This window comes from Pezoporus wallicus, unplaced genomic scaffold, assembly GCF_028554395.1.
Source record: "Pezoporus wallicus isolate ANWC-B61680 ecotype Strahan unplaced genomic scaffold, APGP_CSIRO_Pwel_v1 contig_14868, whole genome shotgun sequence".
NCBI classification, from domain to species: domain Eukaryota; kingdom Metazoa; phylum Chordata; class Aves; order Psittaciformes; family Psittacidae; genus Pezoporus; species Pezoporus wallicus.
Window position 1 is genome coordinate 1 of NW_026635688.1, and position 18,989 is coordinate 18,989.

The 18,989-nt window shown below is 65.0% G+C and overlaps 4 protein-coding genes across 5 annotated transcripts; all 4 read right to left on the bottom strand.

Annotated features, from left to right (window-relative positions):
* Nucleotides 1-6: 6 nt before the first annotated feature.
* On the bottom strand, nucleotides 7-2,731 carry DLL3 (delta like canonical Notch ligand 3; the record flags this gene model as incomplete). The annotated part of the gene is given in 7 exon segments (XM_057397293.1): nucleotides 7-180; nucleotides 518-880; nucleotides 1,363-1,491; nucleotides 1,494-1,565; nucleotides 1,890-1,947; nucleotides 2,145-2,342; nucleotides 2,665-2,731. Coding segments are annotated over 7 exon segments (1,045 nt in total), but the record flags the coding sequence as incomplete, so codon positions are not given.
* A 344-nt stretch (nucleotides 2,732-3,075) lies between these two features.
* Nucleotides 3,076-7,525, bottom strand: TIMM50 (translocase of inner mitochondrial membrane 50). Its single transcript, XM_057397295.1, has 11 exons — nucleotides 7,376-7,525; nucleotides 6,370-6,505; nucleotides 5,609-5,640; nucleotides 5,185-5,206; nucleotides 4,950-5,008; nucleotides 4,558-4,677; nucleotides 4,372-4,476; nucleotides 3,825-3,923; nucleotides 3,576-3,732; nucleotides 3,390-3,496; nucleotides 3,076-3,230 (listed from the first exon to the last, which is right to left on the bottom strand). Exons 1-11 carry the CDS (start codon nucleotides 7,523-7,525, stop codon nucleotides 3,123-3,125), a joined length of 1,095 nt encoding a protein of 364 aa, XP_057253278.1. The 3' UTR covers nucleotides 3,076-3,122.
* Nucleotides 7,526-8,039: 514 nt separating this feature from the next.
* SUPT5H (SPT5 homolog, DSIF elongation factor subunit) lies at nucleotides 8,040-16,462 on the bottom strand. Of its 2 annotated transcripts, XM_057397296.1 has the most exons (29): nucleotides 16,366-16,462; nucleotides 16,111-16,270; nucleotides 15,955-16,020; nucleotides 15,484-15,495; nucleotides 15,338-15,407; nucleotides 15,181-15,249; nucleotides 14,512-14,577; nucleotides 14,310-14,340; nucleotides 14,151-14,219; nucleotides 13,682-13,933; nucleotides 13,498-13,587; nucleotides 13,338-13,408; nucleotides 13,133-13,238; nucleotides 12,949-13,042; nucleotides 12,736-12,872; nucleotides 12,496-12,651; nucleotides 12,271-12,417; nucleotides 11,776-11,922; nucleotides 11,381-11,506; nucleotides 11,216-11,300; nucleotides 10,719-10,823; nucleotides 10,526-10,628; nucleotides 10,160-10,287; nucleotides 9,964-10,069; nucleotides 9,707-9,865; nucleotides 9,287-9,455; nucleotides 8,980-9,183; nucleotides 8,614-8,709; nucleotides 8,040-8,227 (listed from the first exon to the last, which is right to left on the bottom strand). In XM_057397296.1, the coding sequence occupies exons 1-29, from the start codon at nucleotides 16,435-16,437 to the stop codon at nucleotides 8,084-8,086; spliced, it is 3,240 nt and encodes a 1,079-aa protein (XP_057253279.1). In that variant the 5' UTR covers nucleotides 16,438-16,462; the 3' UTR covers nucleotides 8,040-8,083. The 2 variants fall into 2 exon arrangements, with proteins under 2 accessions (XP_057253279.1, XP_057253280.1); XM_057397297.1 differs by lacking the exon at nucleotides 15,484-15,495.
* A 1,351-nt stretch (nucleotides 16,463-17,813) lies between these two features.
* On the bottom strand, nucleotides 17,814-18,892 carry MED29 (mediator complex subunit 29). The gene is made up of 3 exons (XM_057397294.1): nucleotides 18,819-18,892; nucleotides 18,162-18,246; nucleotides 17,814-18,057 (listed from the first exon to the last, which is right to left on the bottom strand). Exons 1-3 carry the CDS (start codon nucleotides 18,869-18,871, stop codon nucleotides 17,830-17,832), a joined length of 366 nt encoding a protein of 121 aa, XP_057253277.1. The 5' UTR covers nucleotides 18,872-18,892; the 3' UTR covers nucleotides 17,814-17,829.
* Between the last annotated feature and the right edge of the window lie 97 nt (nucleotides 18,893-18,989).

Consider the following 18,989-nt stretch of genomic DNA (forward strand, 5'->3'; position numbering starts at 1 on the left):
GCTCGCAGTTGGCGCCGCGGAAGCCGGGGGGGCAGCGGCAGGAGAAGCCGCGGCCGCGGGGGGCGCAGGCGCCGCCGTTGAAGCAGGGCCCGAGGGCGCACGGGGATGGCTCCAGGGGGACCGGGGCCGGCGAGGGCGATCCCGGAGCCGCCGGAGCCGTTCCCGGTGATCCCAGTGCTCCTGGATCCATCACTGGGGCTCCTGGTGCCACTCCCGGTGCTCCCGGTACTCCTGGATCCATCCCAATGGCTTCCGGTGCTCCTGGTGCCATTCCCAGTAATGCTGGAGCCATTCCCAATGCTCCCGGTGCTCCTGGATCCATCAGTGGTGCTCCTGGATCCATCACTGGGGCTCCCAGTGCCATTCCCGGTGCTCCCGGAGCCATTCCCGGTGCTTCTGGAGCCATTCCCAGTGTTCCCGGTGCACCTGGATCCATCACTGCTGCTCCCAGTGCCACTCCCTGTGCTGTTCCCAATGTTGCTGGTGCTCCTGGATCCATCACTGCTGCTCCCGGTACCAGTCCCGGTGCTCCCGGTGTCATTCCCAATGTCCCCAGTGCTCCCAGTACCATCACTGGTGACAGCGCTGGTGCCTGCAGGGCCACCGTTGGTGCTCCCGGTGCCATTCCCAGTGCTCCTGGTGCCTCTCCCGGTGCTCCCAGTATCTCTTCCAGTGCTGCCGATGCCGGTGCCACTGGGGCCACTGGGGCCATCTCCAGCGCTTCCAGTGCCACCGTTGGTGCTCCCGGTGTCATTCCCGGTGTCCCTGGTGCCATTCCCGATGCTCCCGGTGCCATTCCCGGTGCTCCCGGTGCCATTCCCTGTGCGCGGGCCGGGCTGGGGCCATCGCAGCGGGGCCCTGCGGAGTTGCTGGCGTGACCCTGCAGGGGGAATGTGGGGCACGGGGGAGGCGTTGCATCAGTGGGGTCCCTGTGGTGTCAATGGGGTCCCTGTGGGGTCAATGGGGCCAAGGGGGTCAATGGGGTCCCGGGGAGGGTCAATGGGGGTTGGGGGGGTCAATGGAGGCTTGGGGGGGTCAATGGGGCCCGGGGGGTTCAATGAGGTCCCAGTGATGTCAATGGGAGCTTGGGGGGGTGTCAGTGGGGGCCGAGGGGGTCAATGGGGTCCCAGTGGTGTCAATGGGTCCGAGGGGGGTCAATGGGGGGGTCCCTGTTGCCGGGGGTCCCCCACTCACCATGCAGAGCCCCCCCTTGCTGCAGGCGCTGCCTTTGGGGGGTGCGCAGGGATCCCGACACCCACCTGGGGGATAGAGGGGGGGGTCAAGGCCTCTCCCAGACCCAGGGGACCCCAATGGGGGGGGGTCCCCAGTGGAGGGGTGCCGGGGGGGGGGGGGAGGACTCACGGCGGGGGGGGCTCCAGCAGCGGCGGGGAGAGGGGCCTCGGCAGGCGGGGGGGAGGGCGGGGCGGCAGCGGCGGGCGCAGGGGGGGGGGCGGCAGCGCAGGCGGGTCCCGAAGCGGAGCCCCCCCCCACCCCCCCCCGCCAGGGCCCCCCAGGGGAGAGGTGCTGCCGGGTCACGGCGCGGCCAAGGAGGCGGCCCCGGGGGGCTGGAGGGGGCAGAGCACGGTGACCCCCCCATAGCACCCATAGGTACCCCCCTAGCACCCATAGATACCCCATAGACATCCATAGACACCCCATAGATACCCCCATAGCACCCCTAGATACCCTATAGACATCCATAGACACCCCATAGATACCCCCATAGCACCCCTAGATACCCCATAGACACCCCTAGACCCTCCCATAGACACCCCATAGACACCCCGTAGACACCCATAGCACACATAGATACCCCTGTAGCACCCATAGACACCCCCAAACCCCCTCAGGTCCCCCATGTAGCTCCCCCCCATTTGACCCCCCCTCACCCCCGGAGCCTTCAGCCTCCTCCAGCCGCCAGGACTCGATGATGAGGGACACAGTGCCCTGGGGGGGGGGCAATGGGGGGGTCACAATGGGGGGGGGGTCACAATTGGGGGTCACAATGGGGGTCTCAGTGGGGGTCACAATGGGGGGGTCACAATGGGGGGTCACAGTGGGGTTCACAATGGGGGGATCACAATGGGGATCTCAATGGGGTCACAATGGGGAACTCAATGGGGGTCACAATGGGGGGTTCTCACCGGCCAGGGGTAGGCGAGGGGCAGGCGCAGGGTCCGGGGGGCTCCGGGGCGCGGGGGTGGCCCGGGGGGGCTGTGGGTGACCCCCAGGGAGCAGCCGCCCCCCCCGGGGGGGCGCAGGCAGAGGCGGAAAACGAGGGGGCCCCCCGCCCCCCCCCGCGCCGACAGCACCCGCAGCTCCAGCACCCCCCAGGGGCGGACCTGAGGGAGAACCCCCCGGAGACCCCCCCTCAGCACCCAGAGATCACCCCAGAGACACCCCTCAGCACCCATTGACCCCCCCCATAGCACCCACACACGCCCCCCCATAGAACCCCCCCAGCACCCAGAGACTCCCCAGGACCCCCCCCATAGCACCCAGAGACCCCCCCCCATAGCTCCCAAATACCCCCAGAGACCCCCCCTCAGCACCGAGACCCCCAGAGACCCCCCCTCATAGCACTCAGATACCCCCCACCCCCCCCCAGCAGCCAGGGCCCCCCCCCATAGCCCTCCCTTGTGTCCCGTCCCCCCCCCCGCTCACCGCTGGGAGGAAGAGGAGGGTGAGGAAGGCGCACACGAGCCCCGCAGCCATGGCCGGCACCGGGGGTCTGAGCCCACCCCATCCCCCCAACACCCCCTTTCTAGCGCCAAGTCCCGCTGCCCCCGCCCATAAGCTCCGCCCCAGGCCCATTGGCCCCCCACAAAGTCATGACCAGGCACAGCGGGTTCCACATCTCCTTTATTCACCCCCACCGGGGGCCAAACCCCCCCAAAACCGCACAACCCCCCCCGGAAAACGCTCAGCCCCCCCCCCCCCCCCCCCCCCCCCCCCCCCCCCCAACGCCTCATCCCCTCCCATCCCCAGGTCCATGCCCGGTTCTCCATCCCCATTCAGATGCCATCAATGATGGTAGGGGGGTGGGAGCAGTGAGGCAGTGCCCCCTCCCCCCGGCGGGTGCTGCTCCTCTCTGACGTCACGCTGACATCACTCTGACGCCATCACTGCTGCTTGGAGCGCCCCCAGAGGCGCCCGGCCCAGGAGCCCAGGAACAGCCCCGGGGGGGGCTTCTTGCCCTGGGCCAGCTCCTCCCGGCGCTGCTGCTCCTCCTGGGGGGGGCACAGGGCCCCAGTGGGCAACGGGCTCCGGTACCTCCCCCTCCCGCACCTCTCCTTTGGGGACCCCCCCTCCTGCACCCCTGCTTTGGGGGTCCCCCCCTAACATCCCTGCTTTGGGGTTTCCCCCCCACCCCAACATCCCCCTCCCACCTCCTCCAGCTGTGTCCGACGCCGTTTGAAGGCTGCCAAGGGATCCTCCTCCAGCGCGTAGTGCTCCAGCACCGGGCGCACGTCCGGCACGCCGCTGAGCGCAATGGCTGCGGGGACACCGTGGGGACACCATGGACACAGCACAGGCACCACAGGGACACCACGGGGACACCACGGGGGACTCACTCTTGAGGAAGGCAGCCAGGTCGTAGAGCTGCCGGTCCTCGGAGCTGCCGTCCCAGCGCGGCAGGGCCAGGCCGTTGTGGGGCTGGAGGCAGAAGGCCTCGCGCCGGCAATCCACCACCACCACCCGCGCCGGGTCCCGGTTCAGGCACGAGATGTCCTGCAATGGGGGGGGGCACGGACCCAGCAATGGGTGCTCAGGGCAGGTTTGGGGGTGGCCGCCCCCCCGTCAGGTCCCTGCCGTGCCCCCACCTTCACGTGCTGCCCGTCCATGTAGCGCGTGGCATCACGGAACAGGCGGTAGGAGACGAAGCCATGCGGGTCCACGCTGTCGATGAGCGGGAATGCGGTCTGAAACGGGGGGGGGGTGGTGGGGGTGAGAGCCTGCAAGGGGTGGGGGGCACTCATCGGGGCCCATTCACCCCCATTGGGACCCATTCACTCCAGTGGGGTCCATTCACCCCCATGGGGCCCATTCACTCCCACTGGGGCCCATTCACCGCTGTTGGGACCCATTCACTCAATTGGGGTCCATTTACCCCCGCTGGGACCCATTCACTCCACTGGGGCCCATTCAACCCCATCATGGTCCATTCATTCCATTAGGGCTCATTCACCCCCGTTGGGACCCATTCACCCCCATCGGGACCCATTCACCCCCATCAGGGCCCATCCACCCCATTGGCCTCATTCACCCCATGGCACCCATCCACCCCATAGGCCCCATTCACCCCATGGCGCCCATCCACCCCATAGGCCCCATTCACCCCATGGCCCCCATTCACCCCACGGTGCCCACCATGCCGGTCTCGGAGGTGAACACCACAATCTCATAGAGCGGCGCCAGCTGCTGCAGGAAGCTCTCGATGCCCGGGCGCTTCTTGAAGCGCCACCCGGTGACGAGCTGGGGTTTGGGGGGGGTACAAAGGGGGTGTCAATGGGGGGGGCACTGGGTGCCACGGGGGGCGGCGCGGGGGGCACTCACCGACCATTCGGGGTGCAGCAGCACATCTGTGAGCTCGATGACCAGCGTGTAGGGGGGCTGGTAATAGGGCTCCTGCAGGGGGTCCGGCAGCAGCTTGGGGCTGGTGGGCTCGATGATCATCTGGGGGGGGGCAAAGAGGCTCCAATGGGGGCAAACAGGGCACAATGGAGACAAACAGGGTGCAATGGGGACAAACAGGTTCCAGCGGGGGCAAGCAGGGTGCAGTGGGGCAAAGAGGCTCCAATAGGGGTAAACAGGGTCCAATGGGGGCAAACAGGGTGCAATGGGGGCAAAGAGGCTCCAACAGGGGTAAACAGGGTGCAATGGAGGCAAACAGGTTCCAATGGGGGCAAACAGGCTCCAATGGGGGCAAACAGGCTGCAGCCACCAACCTGCCTGTAGTCCTTGAAGTACTTGTAGGTCCTACGGAGCTGCTGGATGCCCACGGGGTCTATGGGGACAGGCCGGTGATGGGGGGGGCCCATGTCCCCACCACCCCCCCACAGAGCAGAGCACCCCCAAACCCCCCTGGTTCGGGGTCAAACCAGAGCCTTAAAGCAACATCAAAGCCTTTGGTTGTGACACCAAGGAGAGAAATGGCCCTGGGGGTGCCCCCCCCCAACTCACCTCCATCGAACTCATCTGGGATCTGTGGGGAGAGGAGGGAACAGGGGGTAAGAGGGGGGCACTTGGGGGGTGCTGGTGCCACCGGGGGGGGGCTCATCCCGGGGTGGGAAGGGAGGCAGGAGGTGACAGGGACACTTAACAAGTAGTTGCCACAGTTTCCTTCCGCCCCATTGATGTCCCCATAGCCCCATTGACATCCCCATGGCCCCATTGATGTCCCCATTGATGTCCCCATGGCCTCACTGATGGCCCCATCCCCCCCTTTGATGTCCAACCCTGCAGCCAATTGTCACCTCTCCCATTGCCACTCAACGGCCCTTTGGGGGACAACACCCCCCCCCCCCCCCCCAGGGGCCGATGATGAAGGACAAGGGGGGGGCACAAGGCTACACCCCCCCCCCCATGTCCCCAGTGGGGGCCTCACCTTTGCTCCGTGCTCATCCACTGCATTGCTGCCTGGGGGGAAGACATGGGGGGGTCAGGGGGTGCTGGGGGCAATGGGGGGGGACACTAGGAGGACATAGGGGGGATACATTGGGGGCAATGGGGGGTACATTGGGATGCAATGGGGGGTACATGGGGATGCAATAGGGGTTACATTGGGATGCAATGGGGGGTACATTGGGGACAATGGGGGTTACATTGGGGCACATTGGGGCACTGGCGTTACACTGGTGTGCACTGGGGGCAATGGGGGTTACATTGGGGCACATTGGGGTGCATTGGGGGTTACACTCGGGGCAATGGGGTTTACACTGGGGTCAATGGGGGTTACACTGGGGCACATTGGGGTGCATTGGGGGCAATGGGGGTTACATTGGGGTGCACTGGGGGTTACATTGGGGGCAATGGGGGTTACATTTGGGTCGATGGGGGCAATGGGGGTTACATGGGACACATTGGGGTGCACTGGGGGTTACATTGGGAGCAATGGGGGTTACATTTGGGTCGATGGGGGCAATGGGGGTTACATGGGGCACATTGGGGTGCATTGGGGGTTACATTGGGGGCAATGGGGGTTACATTTGAGTCGATGTGGGTTACACTGGGGCACATTGGGGTGCACTGGGGGTTACATTGGGGGCAATGGGGGTTCCATTTGGGTCGATGGGGGCAATGGGGGTTACACTGGGGCACACTGGGGTCAATGGGGGCGCGCCGCTGGGGGGCGCTGTCGGTACCCACCGAAAATGCAGACGATGGCGACGCCGCCGCCGGCCCCGAGCAGCCCCGCCAGGCGCAGGGCCAAGCGCCGCGCCCCACCCCGCGCCCAGCGCCGCTGCTCCTCCGCGTCCCCCGCGGCTCCGGCGCCCCCTGCTGCCTGGGAGGGGAACCGGCACAGGGCTATAGGGGACGGTACGGGCTATGGGATAGCTACAGGCTATAGGATACAGGCTATAGGGCAGAGACTTTAGGGTACAGGCTATAGGGGACGGTACAGGCTATAGAGTACAGGCTGTAGGGCACAGGCTATAGGGGACGGTACAGACTATAGAGTACAGGCCATAGGGTACAGACTATAGGGTACAGGCTATAGGGGACGGTACAGACTATAGGAGATGGTACAGGCTATAGAGTACAGGCCATAGGGTACAGGCTATAGGGTACAGACTATAGGGTACAGGCTGTAGGGGATGGTACAGGCTATAGGGTGCAGACCATAGGGTACAGACTATAGGGTACAGGCTGTAGGGCACAGGCTATAGGGGACGGTACAGGCTATAGAGTACAGGCCATAGGGTACAGACTATAGGGTACAGGCTATAGGGGACGGTACAGGCTATAAGGTACAGGCCATAAGGTACAGACTGTAGCGTACAGGCTGTAGGGCACAGGCTATAGGGGACGGTACAGGCTATAGGGTGCAGAACATAGGGTACAGGCTATAGGGGACGGTACAGACTATAGGGTACAGGCTATAGGGGACGGTACCGACTATAGGGCACAGGCTATAGGGGACGGTACAGGCTATAGGGCACAGGCTATAGGGGACGGTACAAGCTATAGGGTACAGGGTACGGGGTATAGGGTACAGGGTACCGGATATAGAGTATAGGGTACGGGATATGGGACACGGGCCGTGGGACGCGCACGGGGATGGGGACAGGCCCGGCTAAGGGCGGACCCCGGGACCCCCGCACGGCCCCGGTGAGCTCCAGGCCCCGCCGGTGCCCCCGCGCCCCCCCCGCACCTGGTCCCGCCGCAGCCGCTCCCGCAGCACGGCCCCGGTTCCGGCGCTGCCGCTGCAGGCCCGGGCCCAGGCCCGGGCCCAGCCCCGGCCCCGCCGGGCCCCGCAGGCCGCAACCGCCCGCCCCAGCAGCGCCGCCGCCGCCGCCGCCATCGCACCGCACCGCACCGCGCAGGCGCGGAAACCTCAGCCAATCGCCTCCCCGCGCTGCCACGCAGTAGGCGGGGGGCAAGGCGAGGGAAGACCAATGGTGGCGAAGAGGAGGCGGGATTAAGAGCCGGGAAAGCCAATGAGAAGCGGCGGGAGGGAGGAGGGAGCGGAACGCGTGTGTTGGGTCCTAGCTCCCGCCGTCCCGCGCCTATGGGGCAGCGGATGGGGGGGACCCGGTTTAACGCCCACCCCATAGGGCCCTGCCCCCCAACCCACCGCACAATGGGGCCGGTTTAACCCCTCATTCCCCTTCCCCGTGGGGTACAGAGGCCTTGTTCACCCCTGGGGGGGGGTCCCAATTTCATCCCCAACCCCCGCCCTATGGGGCCCGCCCCATAGAGGAGAGCATGGAAAATGGGGTGCCGCAGCCACAGGCGTTTATTTGACATCTAAACCTTGCTACAACCGGCAGGGATGGGAAGAGGGGGGGAAATAGGGGGGAAATGGAAGAGAAATGGGGGGAAATGGGGGGCACAAGACCACGGGGTCGCGGGGTGGGGCTCAGGCCTCCAGCAGCTTCCCGAGGAAGCGCAGGTTGAGGATCTTGAGCTGCTCCTCCAGGTCCATGCGGACGATCCCGTCCTCCCCATCGATGCTGAGCAGGATCCCAGTGGCTTCCCGGTCCTCGCCCAGGATCACCTTCACCTGAGGGGCAGCAGTGGGGTCGGGGGGAGGGGTGCAATGGGGGGGAAAGGGGACTTTGGGGGTGCAGAGGGGTTGGGTGTGTGGTTCTAGGAGGTCTATGAGGGGCCATGGGGTGAGGGCCATGGAGGGGGGAAACCTATGGGGTTGGGGGCTGCCCTGTGGGGCTGTGAGAGTCCCATGTGTCTGGGGGTGCCCCATGGTGTTGGGGATCCCCACTGGGTCCTGGAGGTCTCATGGAATTCCTATGGGGCTCTGGGGCACCCTATGGGGCTCTGGGGTATCCTATGCGGCTCTGGTGTACCCTATGGGGCTCTGGGGCATCCCATGGGGTTCTGGGGTAACCGACGGGGCTCTGGGGTATCCTATGGGGTGCGCCACGGCCATACCTTGTTGCTCTTGGTGGGGGTGACGGGCTCGAGGTGCTCGCTGGAGATGCTCACCACCTTCTCGCTGTCCTTGAGGTACACAGAGCACATCCCCCCCTGTGGGGCGGGGGTGTCAGCACCCCCATATACACCCCTATATACCCTCATACACCCCCATACACCTATGCACCCCATATAAACCCCATATACACCCCTATACACCCCATATACACCCCAATTCACCCCATATACACCCTTATGCACTCCCATACATCCCATGTACACCCCCATACACCCCTACACACCCCATATACACCCTTATACATGCCTATACACCCCCATAGACCCCCCCATGCCCCCCCCCCCCCCCCCCCCAGTGGGGCTCACCGTGACGCTGCGGATGACCCCGGTCTGCCCCACACTGGGGCTGTCGAGCGCCGTGTCCCGCACCTTCACCTGGATGTCAGTGGTGACCCAGTCGCTGGAGCTCTGCTCGATGCCCGAGCCCGGGGTGTGCGGGTTGTACCCCCCTGGCGATGGTGCCCCAGGGGTCATGGGGCTGTACCCCACAGGGCTGGGGCTGGGGCTGGCCTGCGGGGGGGGGCACAAAGGGGGTTAAAGGGATGGGAGGTGGCTATGGGGCGCTATAGGGCTCTGTAGGGCTCTACAGGGCTCCACAGGGCTCTATGGGTACCTGATAAGCCATGGGGGATGGCGTCGGGTGGTAGCTGGCCGGTGAGTGGCTGTTCTGGTAGCCCACGGGGCTGGGCGCTACCTGGTGGTAGCTCTGGGGACTGGGGCTGGGTTGGTACGAGCCCTGCGGCGACGGCACCGCGTAGGGGGAGAACTGCTCCGTGTTGTACCTGGGGGACAGGACCGGAGCCCCCCATGGGAGCCATCAGCACCGCGCCCCCCAGCCCCGTGTTTGGGGTCCCCATAGACCCATGATTGGGGTCCCCACAGACCCATATGTGGGGTCCCCCCATCAGCATTCCCCCCTCAGTCCATTGTTTGGGGTCTCCACAGACCCATGGTTGGGGTACCCCCATCACCATTCCCCTCCCAGCCCCATGTTTGGGGTCCCCCCTCCTGGCTGTGGGGTGCCCACACTCACATGGCCGGCGTGCCAGGGGTCTGGGGGTTGTAGGGCTGGTTGACCTGTGGGGATGAGGGGTCGGGGTACCCGGGGGTTTGGGGGTTTGGGGTCCCCCCATATCCCTGCGGGGACGGGGTGGGCTCGTCGTCGAAGCCGTACTCGAAGTCCTCATCCGCCCTATGGGGGGGGATAAAGGGGAGGGGATCATGGTGAGGGAAGGGGGACGACCCCCCAAAGTGGGGCTGCCCCATAGCAGGGGTTCCCCCCACACCTACCTGGAGGGGGTGTTGGGGTTGTTGGGGTCCCAGGCCCCGCTCTGGGCTGGGGTGCGGCTCCCGTCATGCAGTGGGGTCTGGGATCCATAGTGTGGGGTGCGGCTGCCTGTGCCCCACCAAACAGACCCACAGTGAGGGGGGGGCCCCAAACCCAGTTGGGCCCCCCCATCCCATCCCCGTGCCTCCCCTCACTCACCATCGTGCAGGGGGGTCTGGGAGCCGTACATGGGGGTGCGAGACCCAGAGCCGTACATGGGGGTCTGGGAGCCATACATGGGGGTGCGCCCATAGGCAGAGGTCATCCCCCCCGGCCGCCGTGAGCCCCTGTGGGACACAGAGACACTGAGCCCTGGGGGGGCCAAGGGGGCACCTATTGGGTACTACCCTGCCCCACAGGGTCCCCCATTGGGTGCTGCCCTGCCCCATGGGGTCCCCATTGGATGCTGCCCAGCCATGGGGTCCCCCGTTGGGTGCTGCCCTGCCCCATGGAGACCCCCGCTGGGTGCTGCCCAGCCCCATGGGTCCCCTGCTGGGTGCTGCCCACCCCACGGGCCCCACTCACACGGTGGTGAGGCGCTGCCGGTCCACGGAGATGGTCTGGCAGGTCGAGTGCAGCTCCACGCGCGCCGTGGACTCGGTGGCATCCTTCACCACCCCGATGTACCCTGGAGGGCAACAGGGGGGGCAATGGGGGGGGCACCCGGGGGGATCCTCCCTGCCCTGGGGGGGGGGGGGCGGGTCAGGGGGGCACCCACCTTTGTAGGGCCCCTGAGAGATGCGCACGGTCTGGCCAATGAGGTCGTTGTCCCGGCGCCCGCGGCCACGGCTCATCCCACCGGAGCCGAAGCCTCCGCGCTGGCCTGAGGGATGGAGCCGGGATGGGGATGGAAATGGGATCAGGATGGGATAGGGACAGGATGGAGCCGGGATGGGATGCAATTGGGATGGAGATGGAGATGGGATGGGGATGGGATGGGGATGAAGACAGGACGGGGATGGAAATGGGATTGGAACGGGATGGGGATGGAGCCAGCATGGGGACGGGATAGGGATGGAGATAGGATTGGGATGGAGTCAGGACATGGATGGAGACGGGAGTGGGGATGGAAATGGGATGGAGACAGGATGGGGACGGAATGGGGATGGAGCCGGGTTGGGGATGGAGCCGGGTTGGGGATGGAGCCGGGATGGGGATGGAGCCGGGATCAGGGATGGGAACTCACCCCCCCCCCCCCCCCCCCCAGGAACTCACCAGCACCACTGGGGTGCATGGGGCTGCTGATGCGGGGGCTCATGGGCGCGAAGCCGCCGATGGTGAAGTTGGTGACGTCCCGGGGCTGCGTGAGGAAAAGCTTCGGAATGGGGGGGATACGGGATAAAGGAGGGGTGGGATTCGGGATAAAGGGGGGGATCCCACCTTGGAGCCCCCAGCCAGCACCAGGTGCCTGGTCTTGCACACGAACATGCCCCCATTCTCCACCAGCTTCTTGCAGTGCAGGAAGGCGAAGCCGCGGAAGAGGTGCCGGATCTCCCCTTCCCGGCCCTATCACAGGAACACAAGGGGTGAACAGCAGGAAAAAGGGGGCGGGGGGGGGGGCTGAGCCCCCGGGATGAGGCTGGGTCCATCCTGCTGTGACGGGATGGATTCGACAGCCCCGTGGGGCTGGAGGGACCCCAAGGACCATTCCCAAGGTGCCAGGAGGAACCCCAAGGACCATCCCCAGGGTGTCAGGAGGGGCACCAAGGACCACCCCCAAGGTGCCAGGAGGGGCACCAACGGCCTGGATCCCCCTGGCCCACCCCAGCACCCACCGAATGGGGCCCATCAATGACTTTGACGATGTCCTTGACGTGGATGTTGTTCTGCTCCGAGTCCAGCGCCACAGCGAAGCGATTGTCCTTCTTCCTGGTGACCGCCTGGTGCCGCACTGTCACCACCTTCCCGTACATATTCAGCACCTGGGGGGGGGCACAGCATGGCGAGGAGGGGGGCACAGCAAGGGGGACCCCCCCATGGGGATGAGGAACCCCTATGGTAGGAGGCTGAGGGGGGAGATACCCGTGGGATGTAGTTATGGTAGCACCAAGAAATGGTTGGTGTCCTTGGCGGGTGTTGGTGTCCATGAGGGGATTATGGGTATCTATGGGGGGGTTACGGGTGTCTATGCATTATGGGTGTCCATGGGGGAGGTTATGGGTGTCCATGGGGTGGTTATGGGTGTCCATGAGGGAGGTTATGGGTGTCCATGGGGGGGTTATGGGTATCCATGGAGGGGGGGGGGGGGTTATGGGTGCCCATGGGGGTACCTGGAACGTCTCCCGCTCCAGGCGCACGATGACCCCCACGCTCTGGGGGTCGAGCTGCACCAGCTCCCCCCACTCGTGCTGCCCCCCAACATCCACCCCGGAGGCCGTCTCCGAGCAGAGCTGCAGGTCTCGGGGCAGCACCTTCAGCTGTTGGGGGGGAAGAGTCAGGATTGAGCCCAGACCCACCCCGCCACCCCCCCCTTCCCCCCATTCCCTCCCTGGCACCTCGTGCATGGTGAGGTCAGAGAAGAGGATGACGAAGTTCTCCTCCACGCGCACGATGAGGCCAGTGTCGCCCTCGAAGCGCCCCGCGATCACCTTCACGTGGTCGCCCATCTTGAAGTACTTGCGCAGCTCCTGGGCTGGGAACTCCAGCATGTCCTGGGACAGAGCAGGATGAGGGCCATGGATGCAGGGACACAGGACATGGGGAGGGGTGCAGGGGGCTCCCGGGGCGATGCTGACCTTGAGGTCCTCGTGCTTGGGCATGATGGTGATCTTGTTGCCATCCACGCTGAGGATCTTGCCCTGCAGGTTGATGAGCTCCCCCTCGCACACCTCCACGTTGTCTCCCGGCTGGAAGTTGTGCTCCCGCTCCTTCCCTAGGGAGCGGAGGGGATGGCACCGGCGCACCGGGGATGGTGACTGGGGATGGGAGCCGGCGGCGGCACCGGGTACCTGTGCTCTCTGTCACCACCTCCAGGTCGATGCCTTCGGGCTGGTCCTCAAACTTCTCCAGCTCTGACAGCGTCGGCTTCACCCCCTCCGTGATCTATGGCAAGGGGATGGAGTGACCCCAAGCCGGGGCGCAAAGGGGGGGTCTGGATGTTAGTGATGGGGCTGGTCCAAGCCCGGGGCTCACCACGGCCGACATCGCAAAGCTCTTGAACAGGAACCCCTTCCGGCTGTAGCGGTTCCCTTCGAAGATGAGGAAATCCCCATCGGAGGCCACGTCCCCTCCCAGGGACCTGGGACAGACCCGAACCCCCCAGGGTGGGCAGGAGGCTCCTCCCCAGGGGGGCGTTTCCTCAGGGGGGGGCAATTGGTGTCCCCAAGTGGGGTCTTACCGGATCTTCTCGGCATCAAAAAGGCGCTGGGGGGGTCTCTTGAACTTCTTCCTCTTGGCGAACCAGTCCTTCTGCAGGGGCCAGGGAAGGGGTGAGGGGGGGGAAGGCAGGGGGACAAGCAGCACTGGGACGGCCCAGGAAAGGCCCTGGCTGCTCTCACCAGGCTCATGCGGGCTTTGATGCGGTCGAAGTCGATGCGAGGAATCATCTTGAGGGAGATCTGGTTCTGGCTGGGCTCCACGTAATCCACCTGGGGGGCACCACGGGGGGCTAAGCCCTCCCCATCCCTTGCTCTGTGTGTGTGTGCCCCCCCGCCCCATTGCTGCCCCCCATGCCCCCATTACTTGGGCGATGTCATCCTTGTAGATGCCTCTCTTGAGGCGCACCCAGGACTTCGGCTTGAGGTTGGTGACCTCCTTGACCACCTTGAGCACGTCGGTCATCTCCTTGATAGGGACCATCTGCTGGTTCCAGTAGCCCAGGCGCAGGTTGCCCACGCCCTCGATTGCCTGCTTCACGTGCGTCTGTTTGTAGGCCTCCACGTAGATGTAGCCCTTGACGTGCTCCGGTGCCACCACTGACTTGATCTGCAGCGGCTGCAGGGCAGGGGGGGTGGATAAGGTGAGGATATGGTGGGGATATGGTGGAGATAGGGTGAGGATACGGTGGGGACAGGGTGGGGATAGGGTGGGGACATGGTGGAGATAGGGTGGGGGTACGGTGAGGATAGGGTGAGTGTAAGGTGGGGATACGGTGGGGATGGGGGGGGATAGGGTGGGGATGGCACCAGGATGGCACCGGGCTGGGCCTCACCGTGTCAGTGAACTGGTAAGCGATGAACTTGCGCATGAGGGCGATGGCGGTGGAGCGTTCCTCCCCGATCTGGGGGGGGTAAAGGGGTTATGGGGGTGGAAAAGAGGGGTTTGGGGGGGCACACGTGGACCCCCACTTGTCCCCCACCCCAGCACCCACCTTGCACTTTACGGTCCAGAGGTTGGGGTCCCTGCAGAAGCACAGAGGGAGCCGTGGCTCCAGTTCCTTCTGTTTGCATCCAAACCCCCTTAGGCCCCGAGCCCCCCCCCCCCCCCCCCGCCATTTCCCACTTGATTCATCCCAAATGCCCCCAGCTCCTACAAATCCATCCCAAATCCACCCCATTCCCGATGGGACTCACTTGACCCCCGGCAGCAGCTGCTGTTGGGTGATGTCATCTGAGAGCTCATCGGAGCCGCCATAAACACTGCAGAAAGGGGGAATACCGGAAGGGATGAGATGGGGTCGGGATGGGATGGGAATGGGATGAGATGGGGTCAGATGGGATGGGAATAGGATGGGAATGGGATGAGATAGGGTCAGGATGCGATGCAATGGGATGAGAATGTGATGAGATGGGATCGGGATGGGATGCAATGGGATGGGAATGCGATGAGATGGGATCGGGATGAGATGCCAATGGGATGGGAATGGGATGAGATGTGATCGGGATGGGATGCAATAAAATGGGAATAGGATGAGATGGGATCGGGATGAGATGCAATGGGACGGGAATGGGATGAGATCAGGATGGGATGCAATGGGATGGGAATGGGATGCAATGGGATGGGAATGGGATGAGATGCGGTCAGGATGGGATGCAATGAGATGGGAATGAGATGAAATAGGATTGGGATGGGATGCAATGGGATGGGATGTGAATGGGATGAGATGCAATGGGATGGGAATGGGATGAGATGCGATCAGGATAGGATGCAATGGGATGGGAATGGGATGAGATGGGGTTGGGATGGGATGCGATCAGGATGCAATGCAATGGGATGGGAAAGGGATGTGCGTTGGGACTCACGTCTCTCCCACTGAGGACTTGGCATATTTCTTCATGTAATACTCGCCCAGCTCTTCCTCCCGCTGATCCCTGAGGAAGAGCAAGAGGAAAAGGGGCTCAATGGAGACCCCCCCAGACCCAGGGAATGCCGGGTGCCGGGAATGCCACCCCGTGTCACCTCCAGAGGTTCTGCAGGCGCCGCGCTCCAGAGCGATCCTCATCCAGCACCACGTTGTCAATGTTGGAAGCTGCAAGGAAGAGGAAGGTGAGGGCTGGGGGTGAAGGGGGATCCCAATGGGAACGGGGGGATCGGGGGGGGCTTACCTTCGATCTCCTCTTCCCGGGACAAGGAATGACGGTGGAGATGGAGCGAATGAGCGGCACGAGAACCCCCCGCGGGACAAAGGGGAGGCAGCGTTAGGAGCGGGGGCAGGGAGCAGGGAAGAGGGAGGGAAAGTGGCTAGGAGGAGGGGAAAAGGAGGAAAACCAGACTAGGAAGAAGAAAAAGGGGATTGGGAAGAGAGAAAAGGGATGAGGAGCAGGGAAAAGGGGTCGGGAAGAGGGAAAAGGGATCAGGAGCAGGGAAAGGGGATTGGGAAAAGGGAAAAAGGGGTTGGGAACAGGGAAAGGGGGTCAGGAGAAGCCCCGGAAGCCCGCAGGGAGCGCGGATGAGATGGGCTGACACAGACGTGGGGGGGATCGGGGGGGCCCCCCTGCTGTGGGGCTGCACCACCGGTGTCTGCCCCTGCTCTGCAGGGGGACACACACCCCTAAACGGGGGATGGCCCTCCTCACCTTTCTCCAGGATGTCCTCGGCTCCATCCTCCCATTGATCCTCGTCCTCGTACTCATCATCCACATCTGGGGGGGCCGGGGGGGGTGAGTGGGGCTGGGGTGTACCAGTGACCCCAAACCCCCCCCATCACCCCCCGCCTGCCCCCCAGGACCCACCGGCCTCATCCAGGATGAAGCCCCCGTGCCGGGGCTTCTTGGCAGGGCGGTCATCGTCTTCCTCCTCCTCTTCCTCATCGTATTCCTCTTCCTCCTCCTCCTCCTCCTCCTCGGCCTCCTCTTTCTCGCTGCCTGCGGCGCTGGCGCGCTCCTCCTCGGCCTATGGGGCGTGATGGATGGGGGGGTGAAGGAGGGCACCTGCTCCCCACATCCCCCCCCAGACACATAACGGAGTGGGGGCAGCTTCGGCCTCACCTCGGCCTCCTCAGCCTCACTGCTGCGCTCACTCTCGTCCTCAGAGAAGTTGCTGTCGTCACTGTCCGACATCGTGGGGCCGGGTGGGGCACCTATGGGGGTCCTATGGGGCCTGGGGGGTCCTATGGGGCCTGAGGGGTCCTATGGGGCTGTTCTATGGGGCCTGAGGGGTCCTATGGGGGTGTTCTATGGGGCCTGAGGGGTCCTATGGGGGTGTTCTATGGGGCCTGAGGGGTCCTATGGGGTGTTCTATGGGGCCTGAGGGGTCCTATGGGGGTGTTCCATGGGGCCTCGGGGGCCCTATGGGGGTGTTCTGAGGGTCCTGGGGGGTCTTATGGGGGTGTTCTATGGGGCCTGAGGGGTTCTATGGGGGCCCAGCGGGGCCTAAGGGGGTTCCAATGGGCCAGCCGGGGGTCCCTCGCTCAGCTGGGCTCGATCGCTCCGCTCTAGGCCCCGGCCCGGCCGCTCTCCAGGCGCGGGCCCCGCTGCGCTCCCGCTGAGGCCGGACCCGGCTCTTGGGCCTGGCCCGGTCCCGTCCCGGTCCCGGTCTTGGCCTCGGCCCCCGTCAGGGCCCCGGTCCCGCCTCCTCTCGCGAGAGCTGCGGCAACATCACGTGACGGGGCTGGGCCGAAAGCACCGCCCGAGCTCACGTTCAGAGCGCGACCGCGGCGACGGCGGCGCGGGAGGGTCAAAAGAGGTGGCAGCGGACGGAGACGGAGACAGCGCCATCCCCGTGCCCCTGCAGTGTCCCCAATGCTATCCCAGTGTCCCCAATGCTATCCCAGTGCTATCCCAGTGTCCCCAATGCTATCCCAGTGTCCCCAATGCTACCCCAGTGCTATCCCAGTGTCCCCAGTGCTATCCCAGTGCCCCCAGTGCTATCCCAGTGCATCCAATGCTATCCCCGTGTCCCCCAGCCGCATCCCCGTCCACCACACATCTGATACCAAAAAAAACCCCACACTTTATTTACCCCAAACCAGGCAATTTTCCCCCAAAGCTGGGGGGAGAGGGGGGAGCACCCCACGACACCCCCTCCTCGAGACCCAAAACCCAGCACAGGGACTCCAAAACAGGGCACCCCCCACCCCCAAATCCCTTTATCCCCCCATGGGAGTATTGGACAGGTCCATCACTCATGGGGGATCCATCACCCCATGGATGGGTTCATCACCTCATGGACAGGTCCATTACCCACAGAGGGGTCCATCACCCCATGGATGGGTCCATCACCCATGGATGAGTCCATCAACCATTGGGATCCATCACCCATGGATGAGTCCATCAACCATGGGGATCCATCACTCTATGGACGGGTCCATTACCCATGGACGGGTCCATCACCCATGGGAGGTCCATCACCCCATGGATGGGTCCATCTCCCATGGATGGGTCCATCATCCATGAGGGAATCCATCACCCATGGGGATCCATCACCCCCTGGTGGGGATCCACCCCCATCGCTCAGGGCCCCCCTGGGGGGGGCAGCTTCCCAGTGATCTTGTTGGCCCCCTCCAGCAGTGCGTTGTGGATGTCCTTGGCACCCGCAATCTGGGCCTTGATGAGGGGCAGGTACTGGGTGTAGGGCAGCGGCTCCCCGGGGCCCCCCTCCCCCTTGGGTGCTGCTGGCACCAGCCCCGGTGCGTGCTTGGCGCTGTCGAAGCTCTGCGAGAGGCACTCGTGGGCCAGGCGCTGTGGGGGAGGGGCACAGAGAGTGGTTGGGGGGATTATGGGATGCCATGGGGGTTTATGAGAGGCTATGGGGTGGTTATGGGGGGTATAGAGGGGTCCCTCACCAGGCACAGCTCCAGTTGGTCACACAGGGCATAGAACTCCTCCAGGCTCTTGTCAAAGCGCTGCAGCGGCCCCTCGGCGCTCTTCCTGGGGGGGGGACAGGGTGTATGGGGGTTACTGGGGGTCACTGGGGGTTACTGGGGGGATCCGGGGAGACACTGGGAGGGTCCAGGAGGGTCACTAGGGGTCACTGGGGGCACAGTGGGGTGCGGGGGGGCACTGATGGGGTCCGGGGTGCCACTGAGGGGTCACTGGGGGGGTCACTGGGGGGTCCGGGGGGGGTCACTGGGGGTGCAGGGGGGTCACTGGGGGGTCCGGGGGGGGGTCCCTGGAAGTGCAGGGGGGCCCGTGGGGGTGTCCCTGGGGGTGCAGGGGGGTCACTGGGGGGTCCGGGGGTGTCCCTGGGGGTGCAGGGGGGTCACTGGGGGCACTGGGGGGTCCGGGGGGGGTCACTGGGGGTGCAGGGGGGTCACTGGGGTCACTGGGGGGTCCAGGGGGGATCCCTGGGGGTGCAGGGGGGTCCCTGGGGTGCAGGGGGGTCACTGGGGGCACTGGGGGGTCCGGGGGGGGTCACTGGGGGTGCAGGGGGGTCACTGGGGGGTCCAGGGGGGATCCCTGGGGGTGCAGGGGGGTCCCTGGGGTGCAGGGGGGTCACTCACTGCCCATTGTCGATGCTGGAGTTCTGCACCAGGTTCTGCGCCGCCACCTTCATCAGGGTCTGGGGGGCGGGGTCAGGAGGTTTCACACGAGGTCATAGCCCCTCCATAGCGCTACATTGGGGTCACACGGGGACGCCCCAAGCCACGCTCTCTCCCAAGTGCCCACGCCCA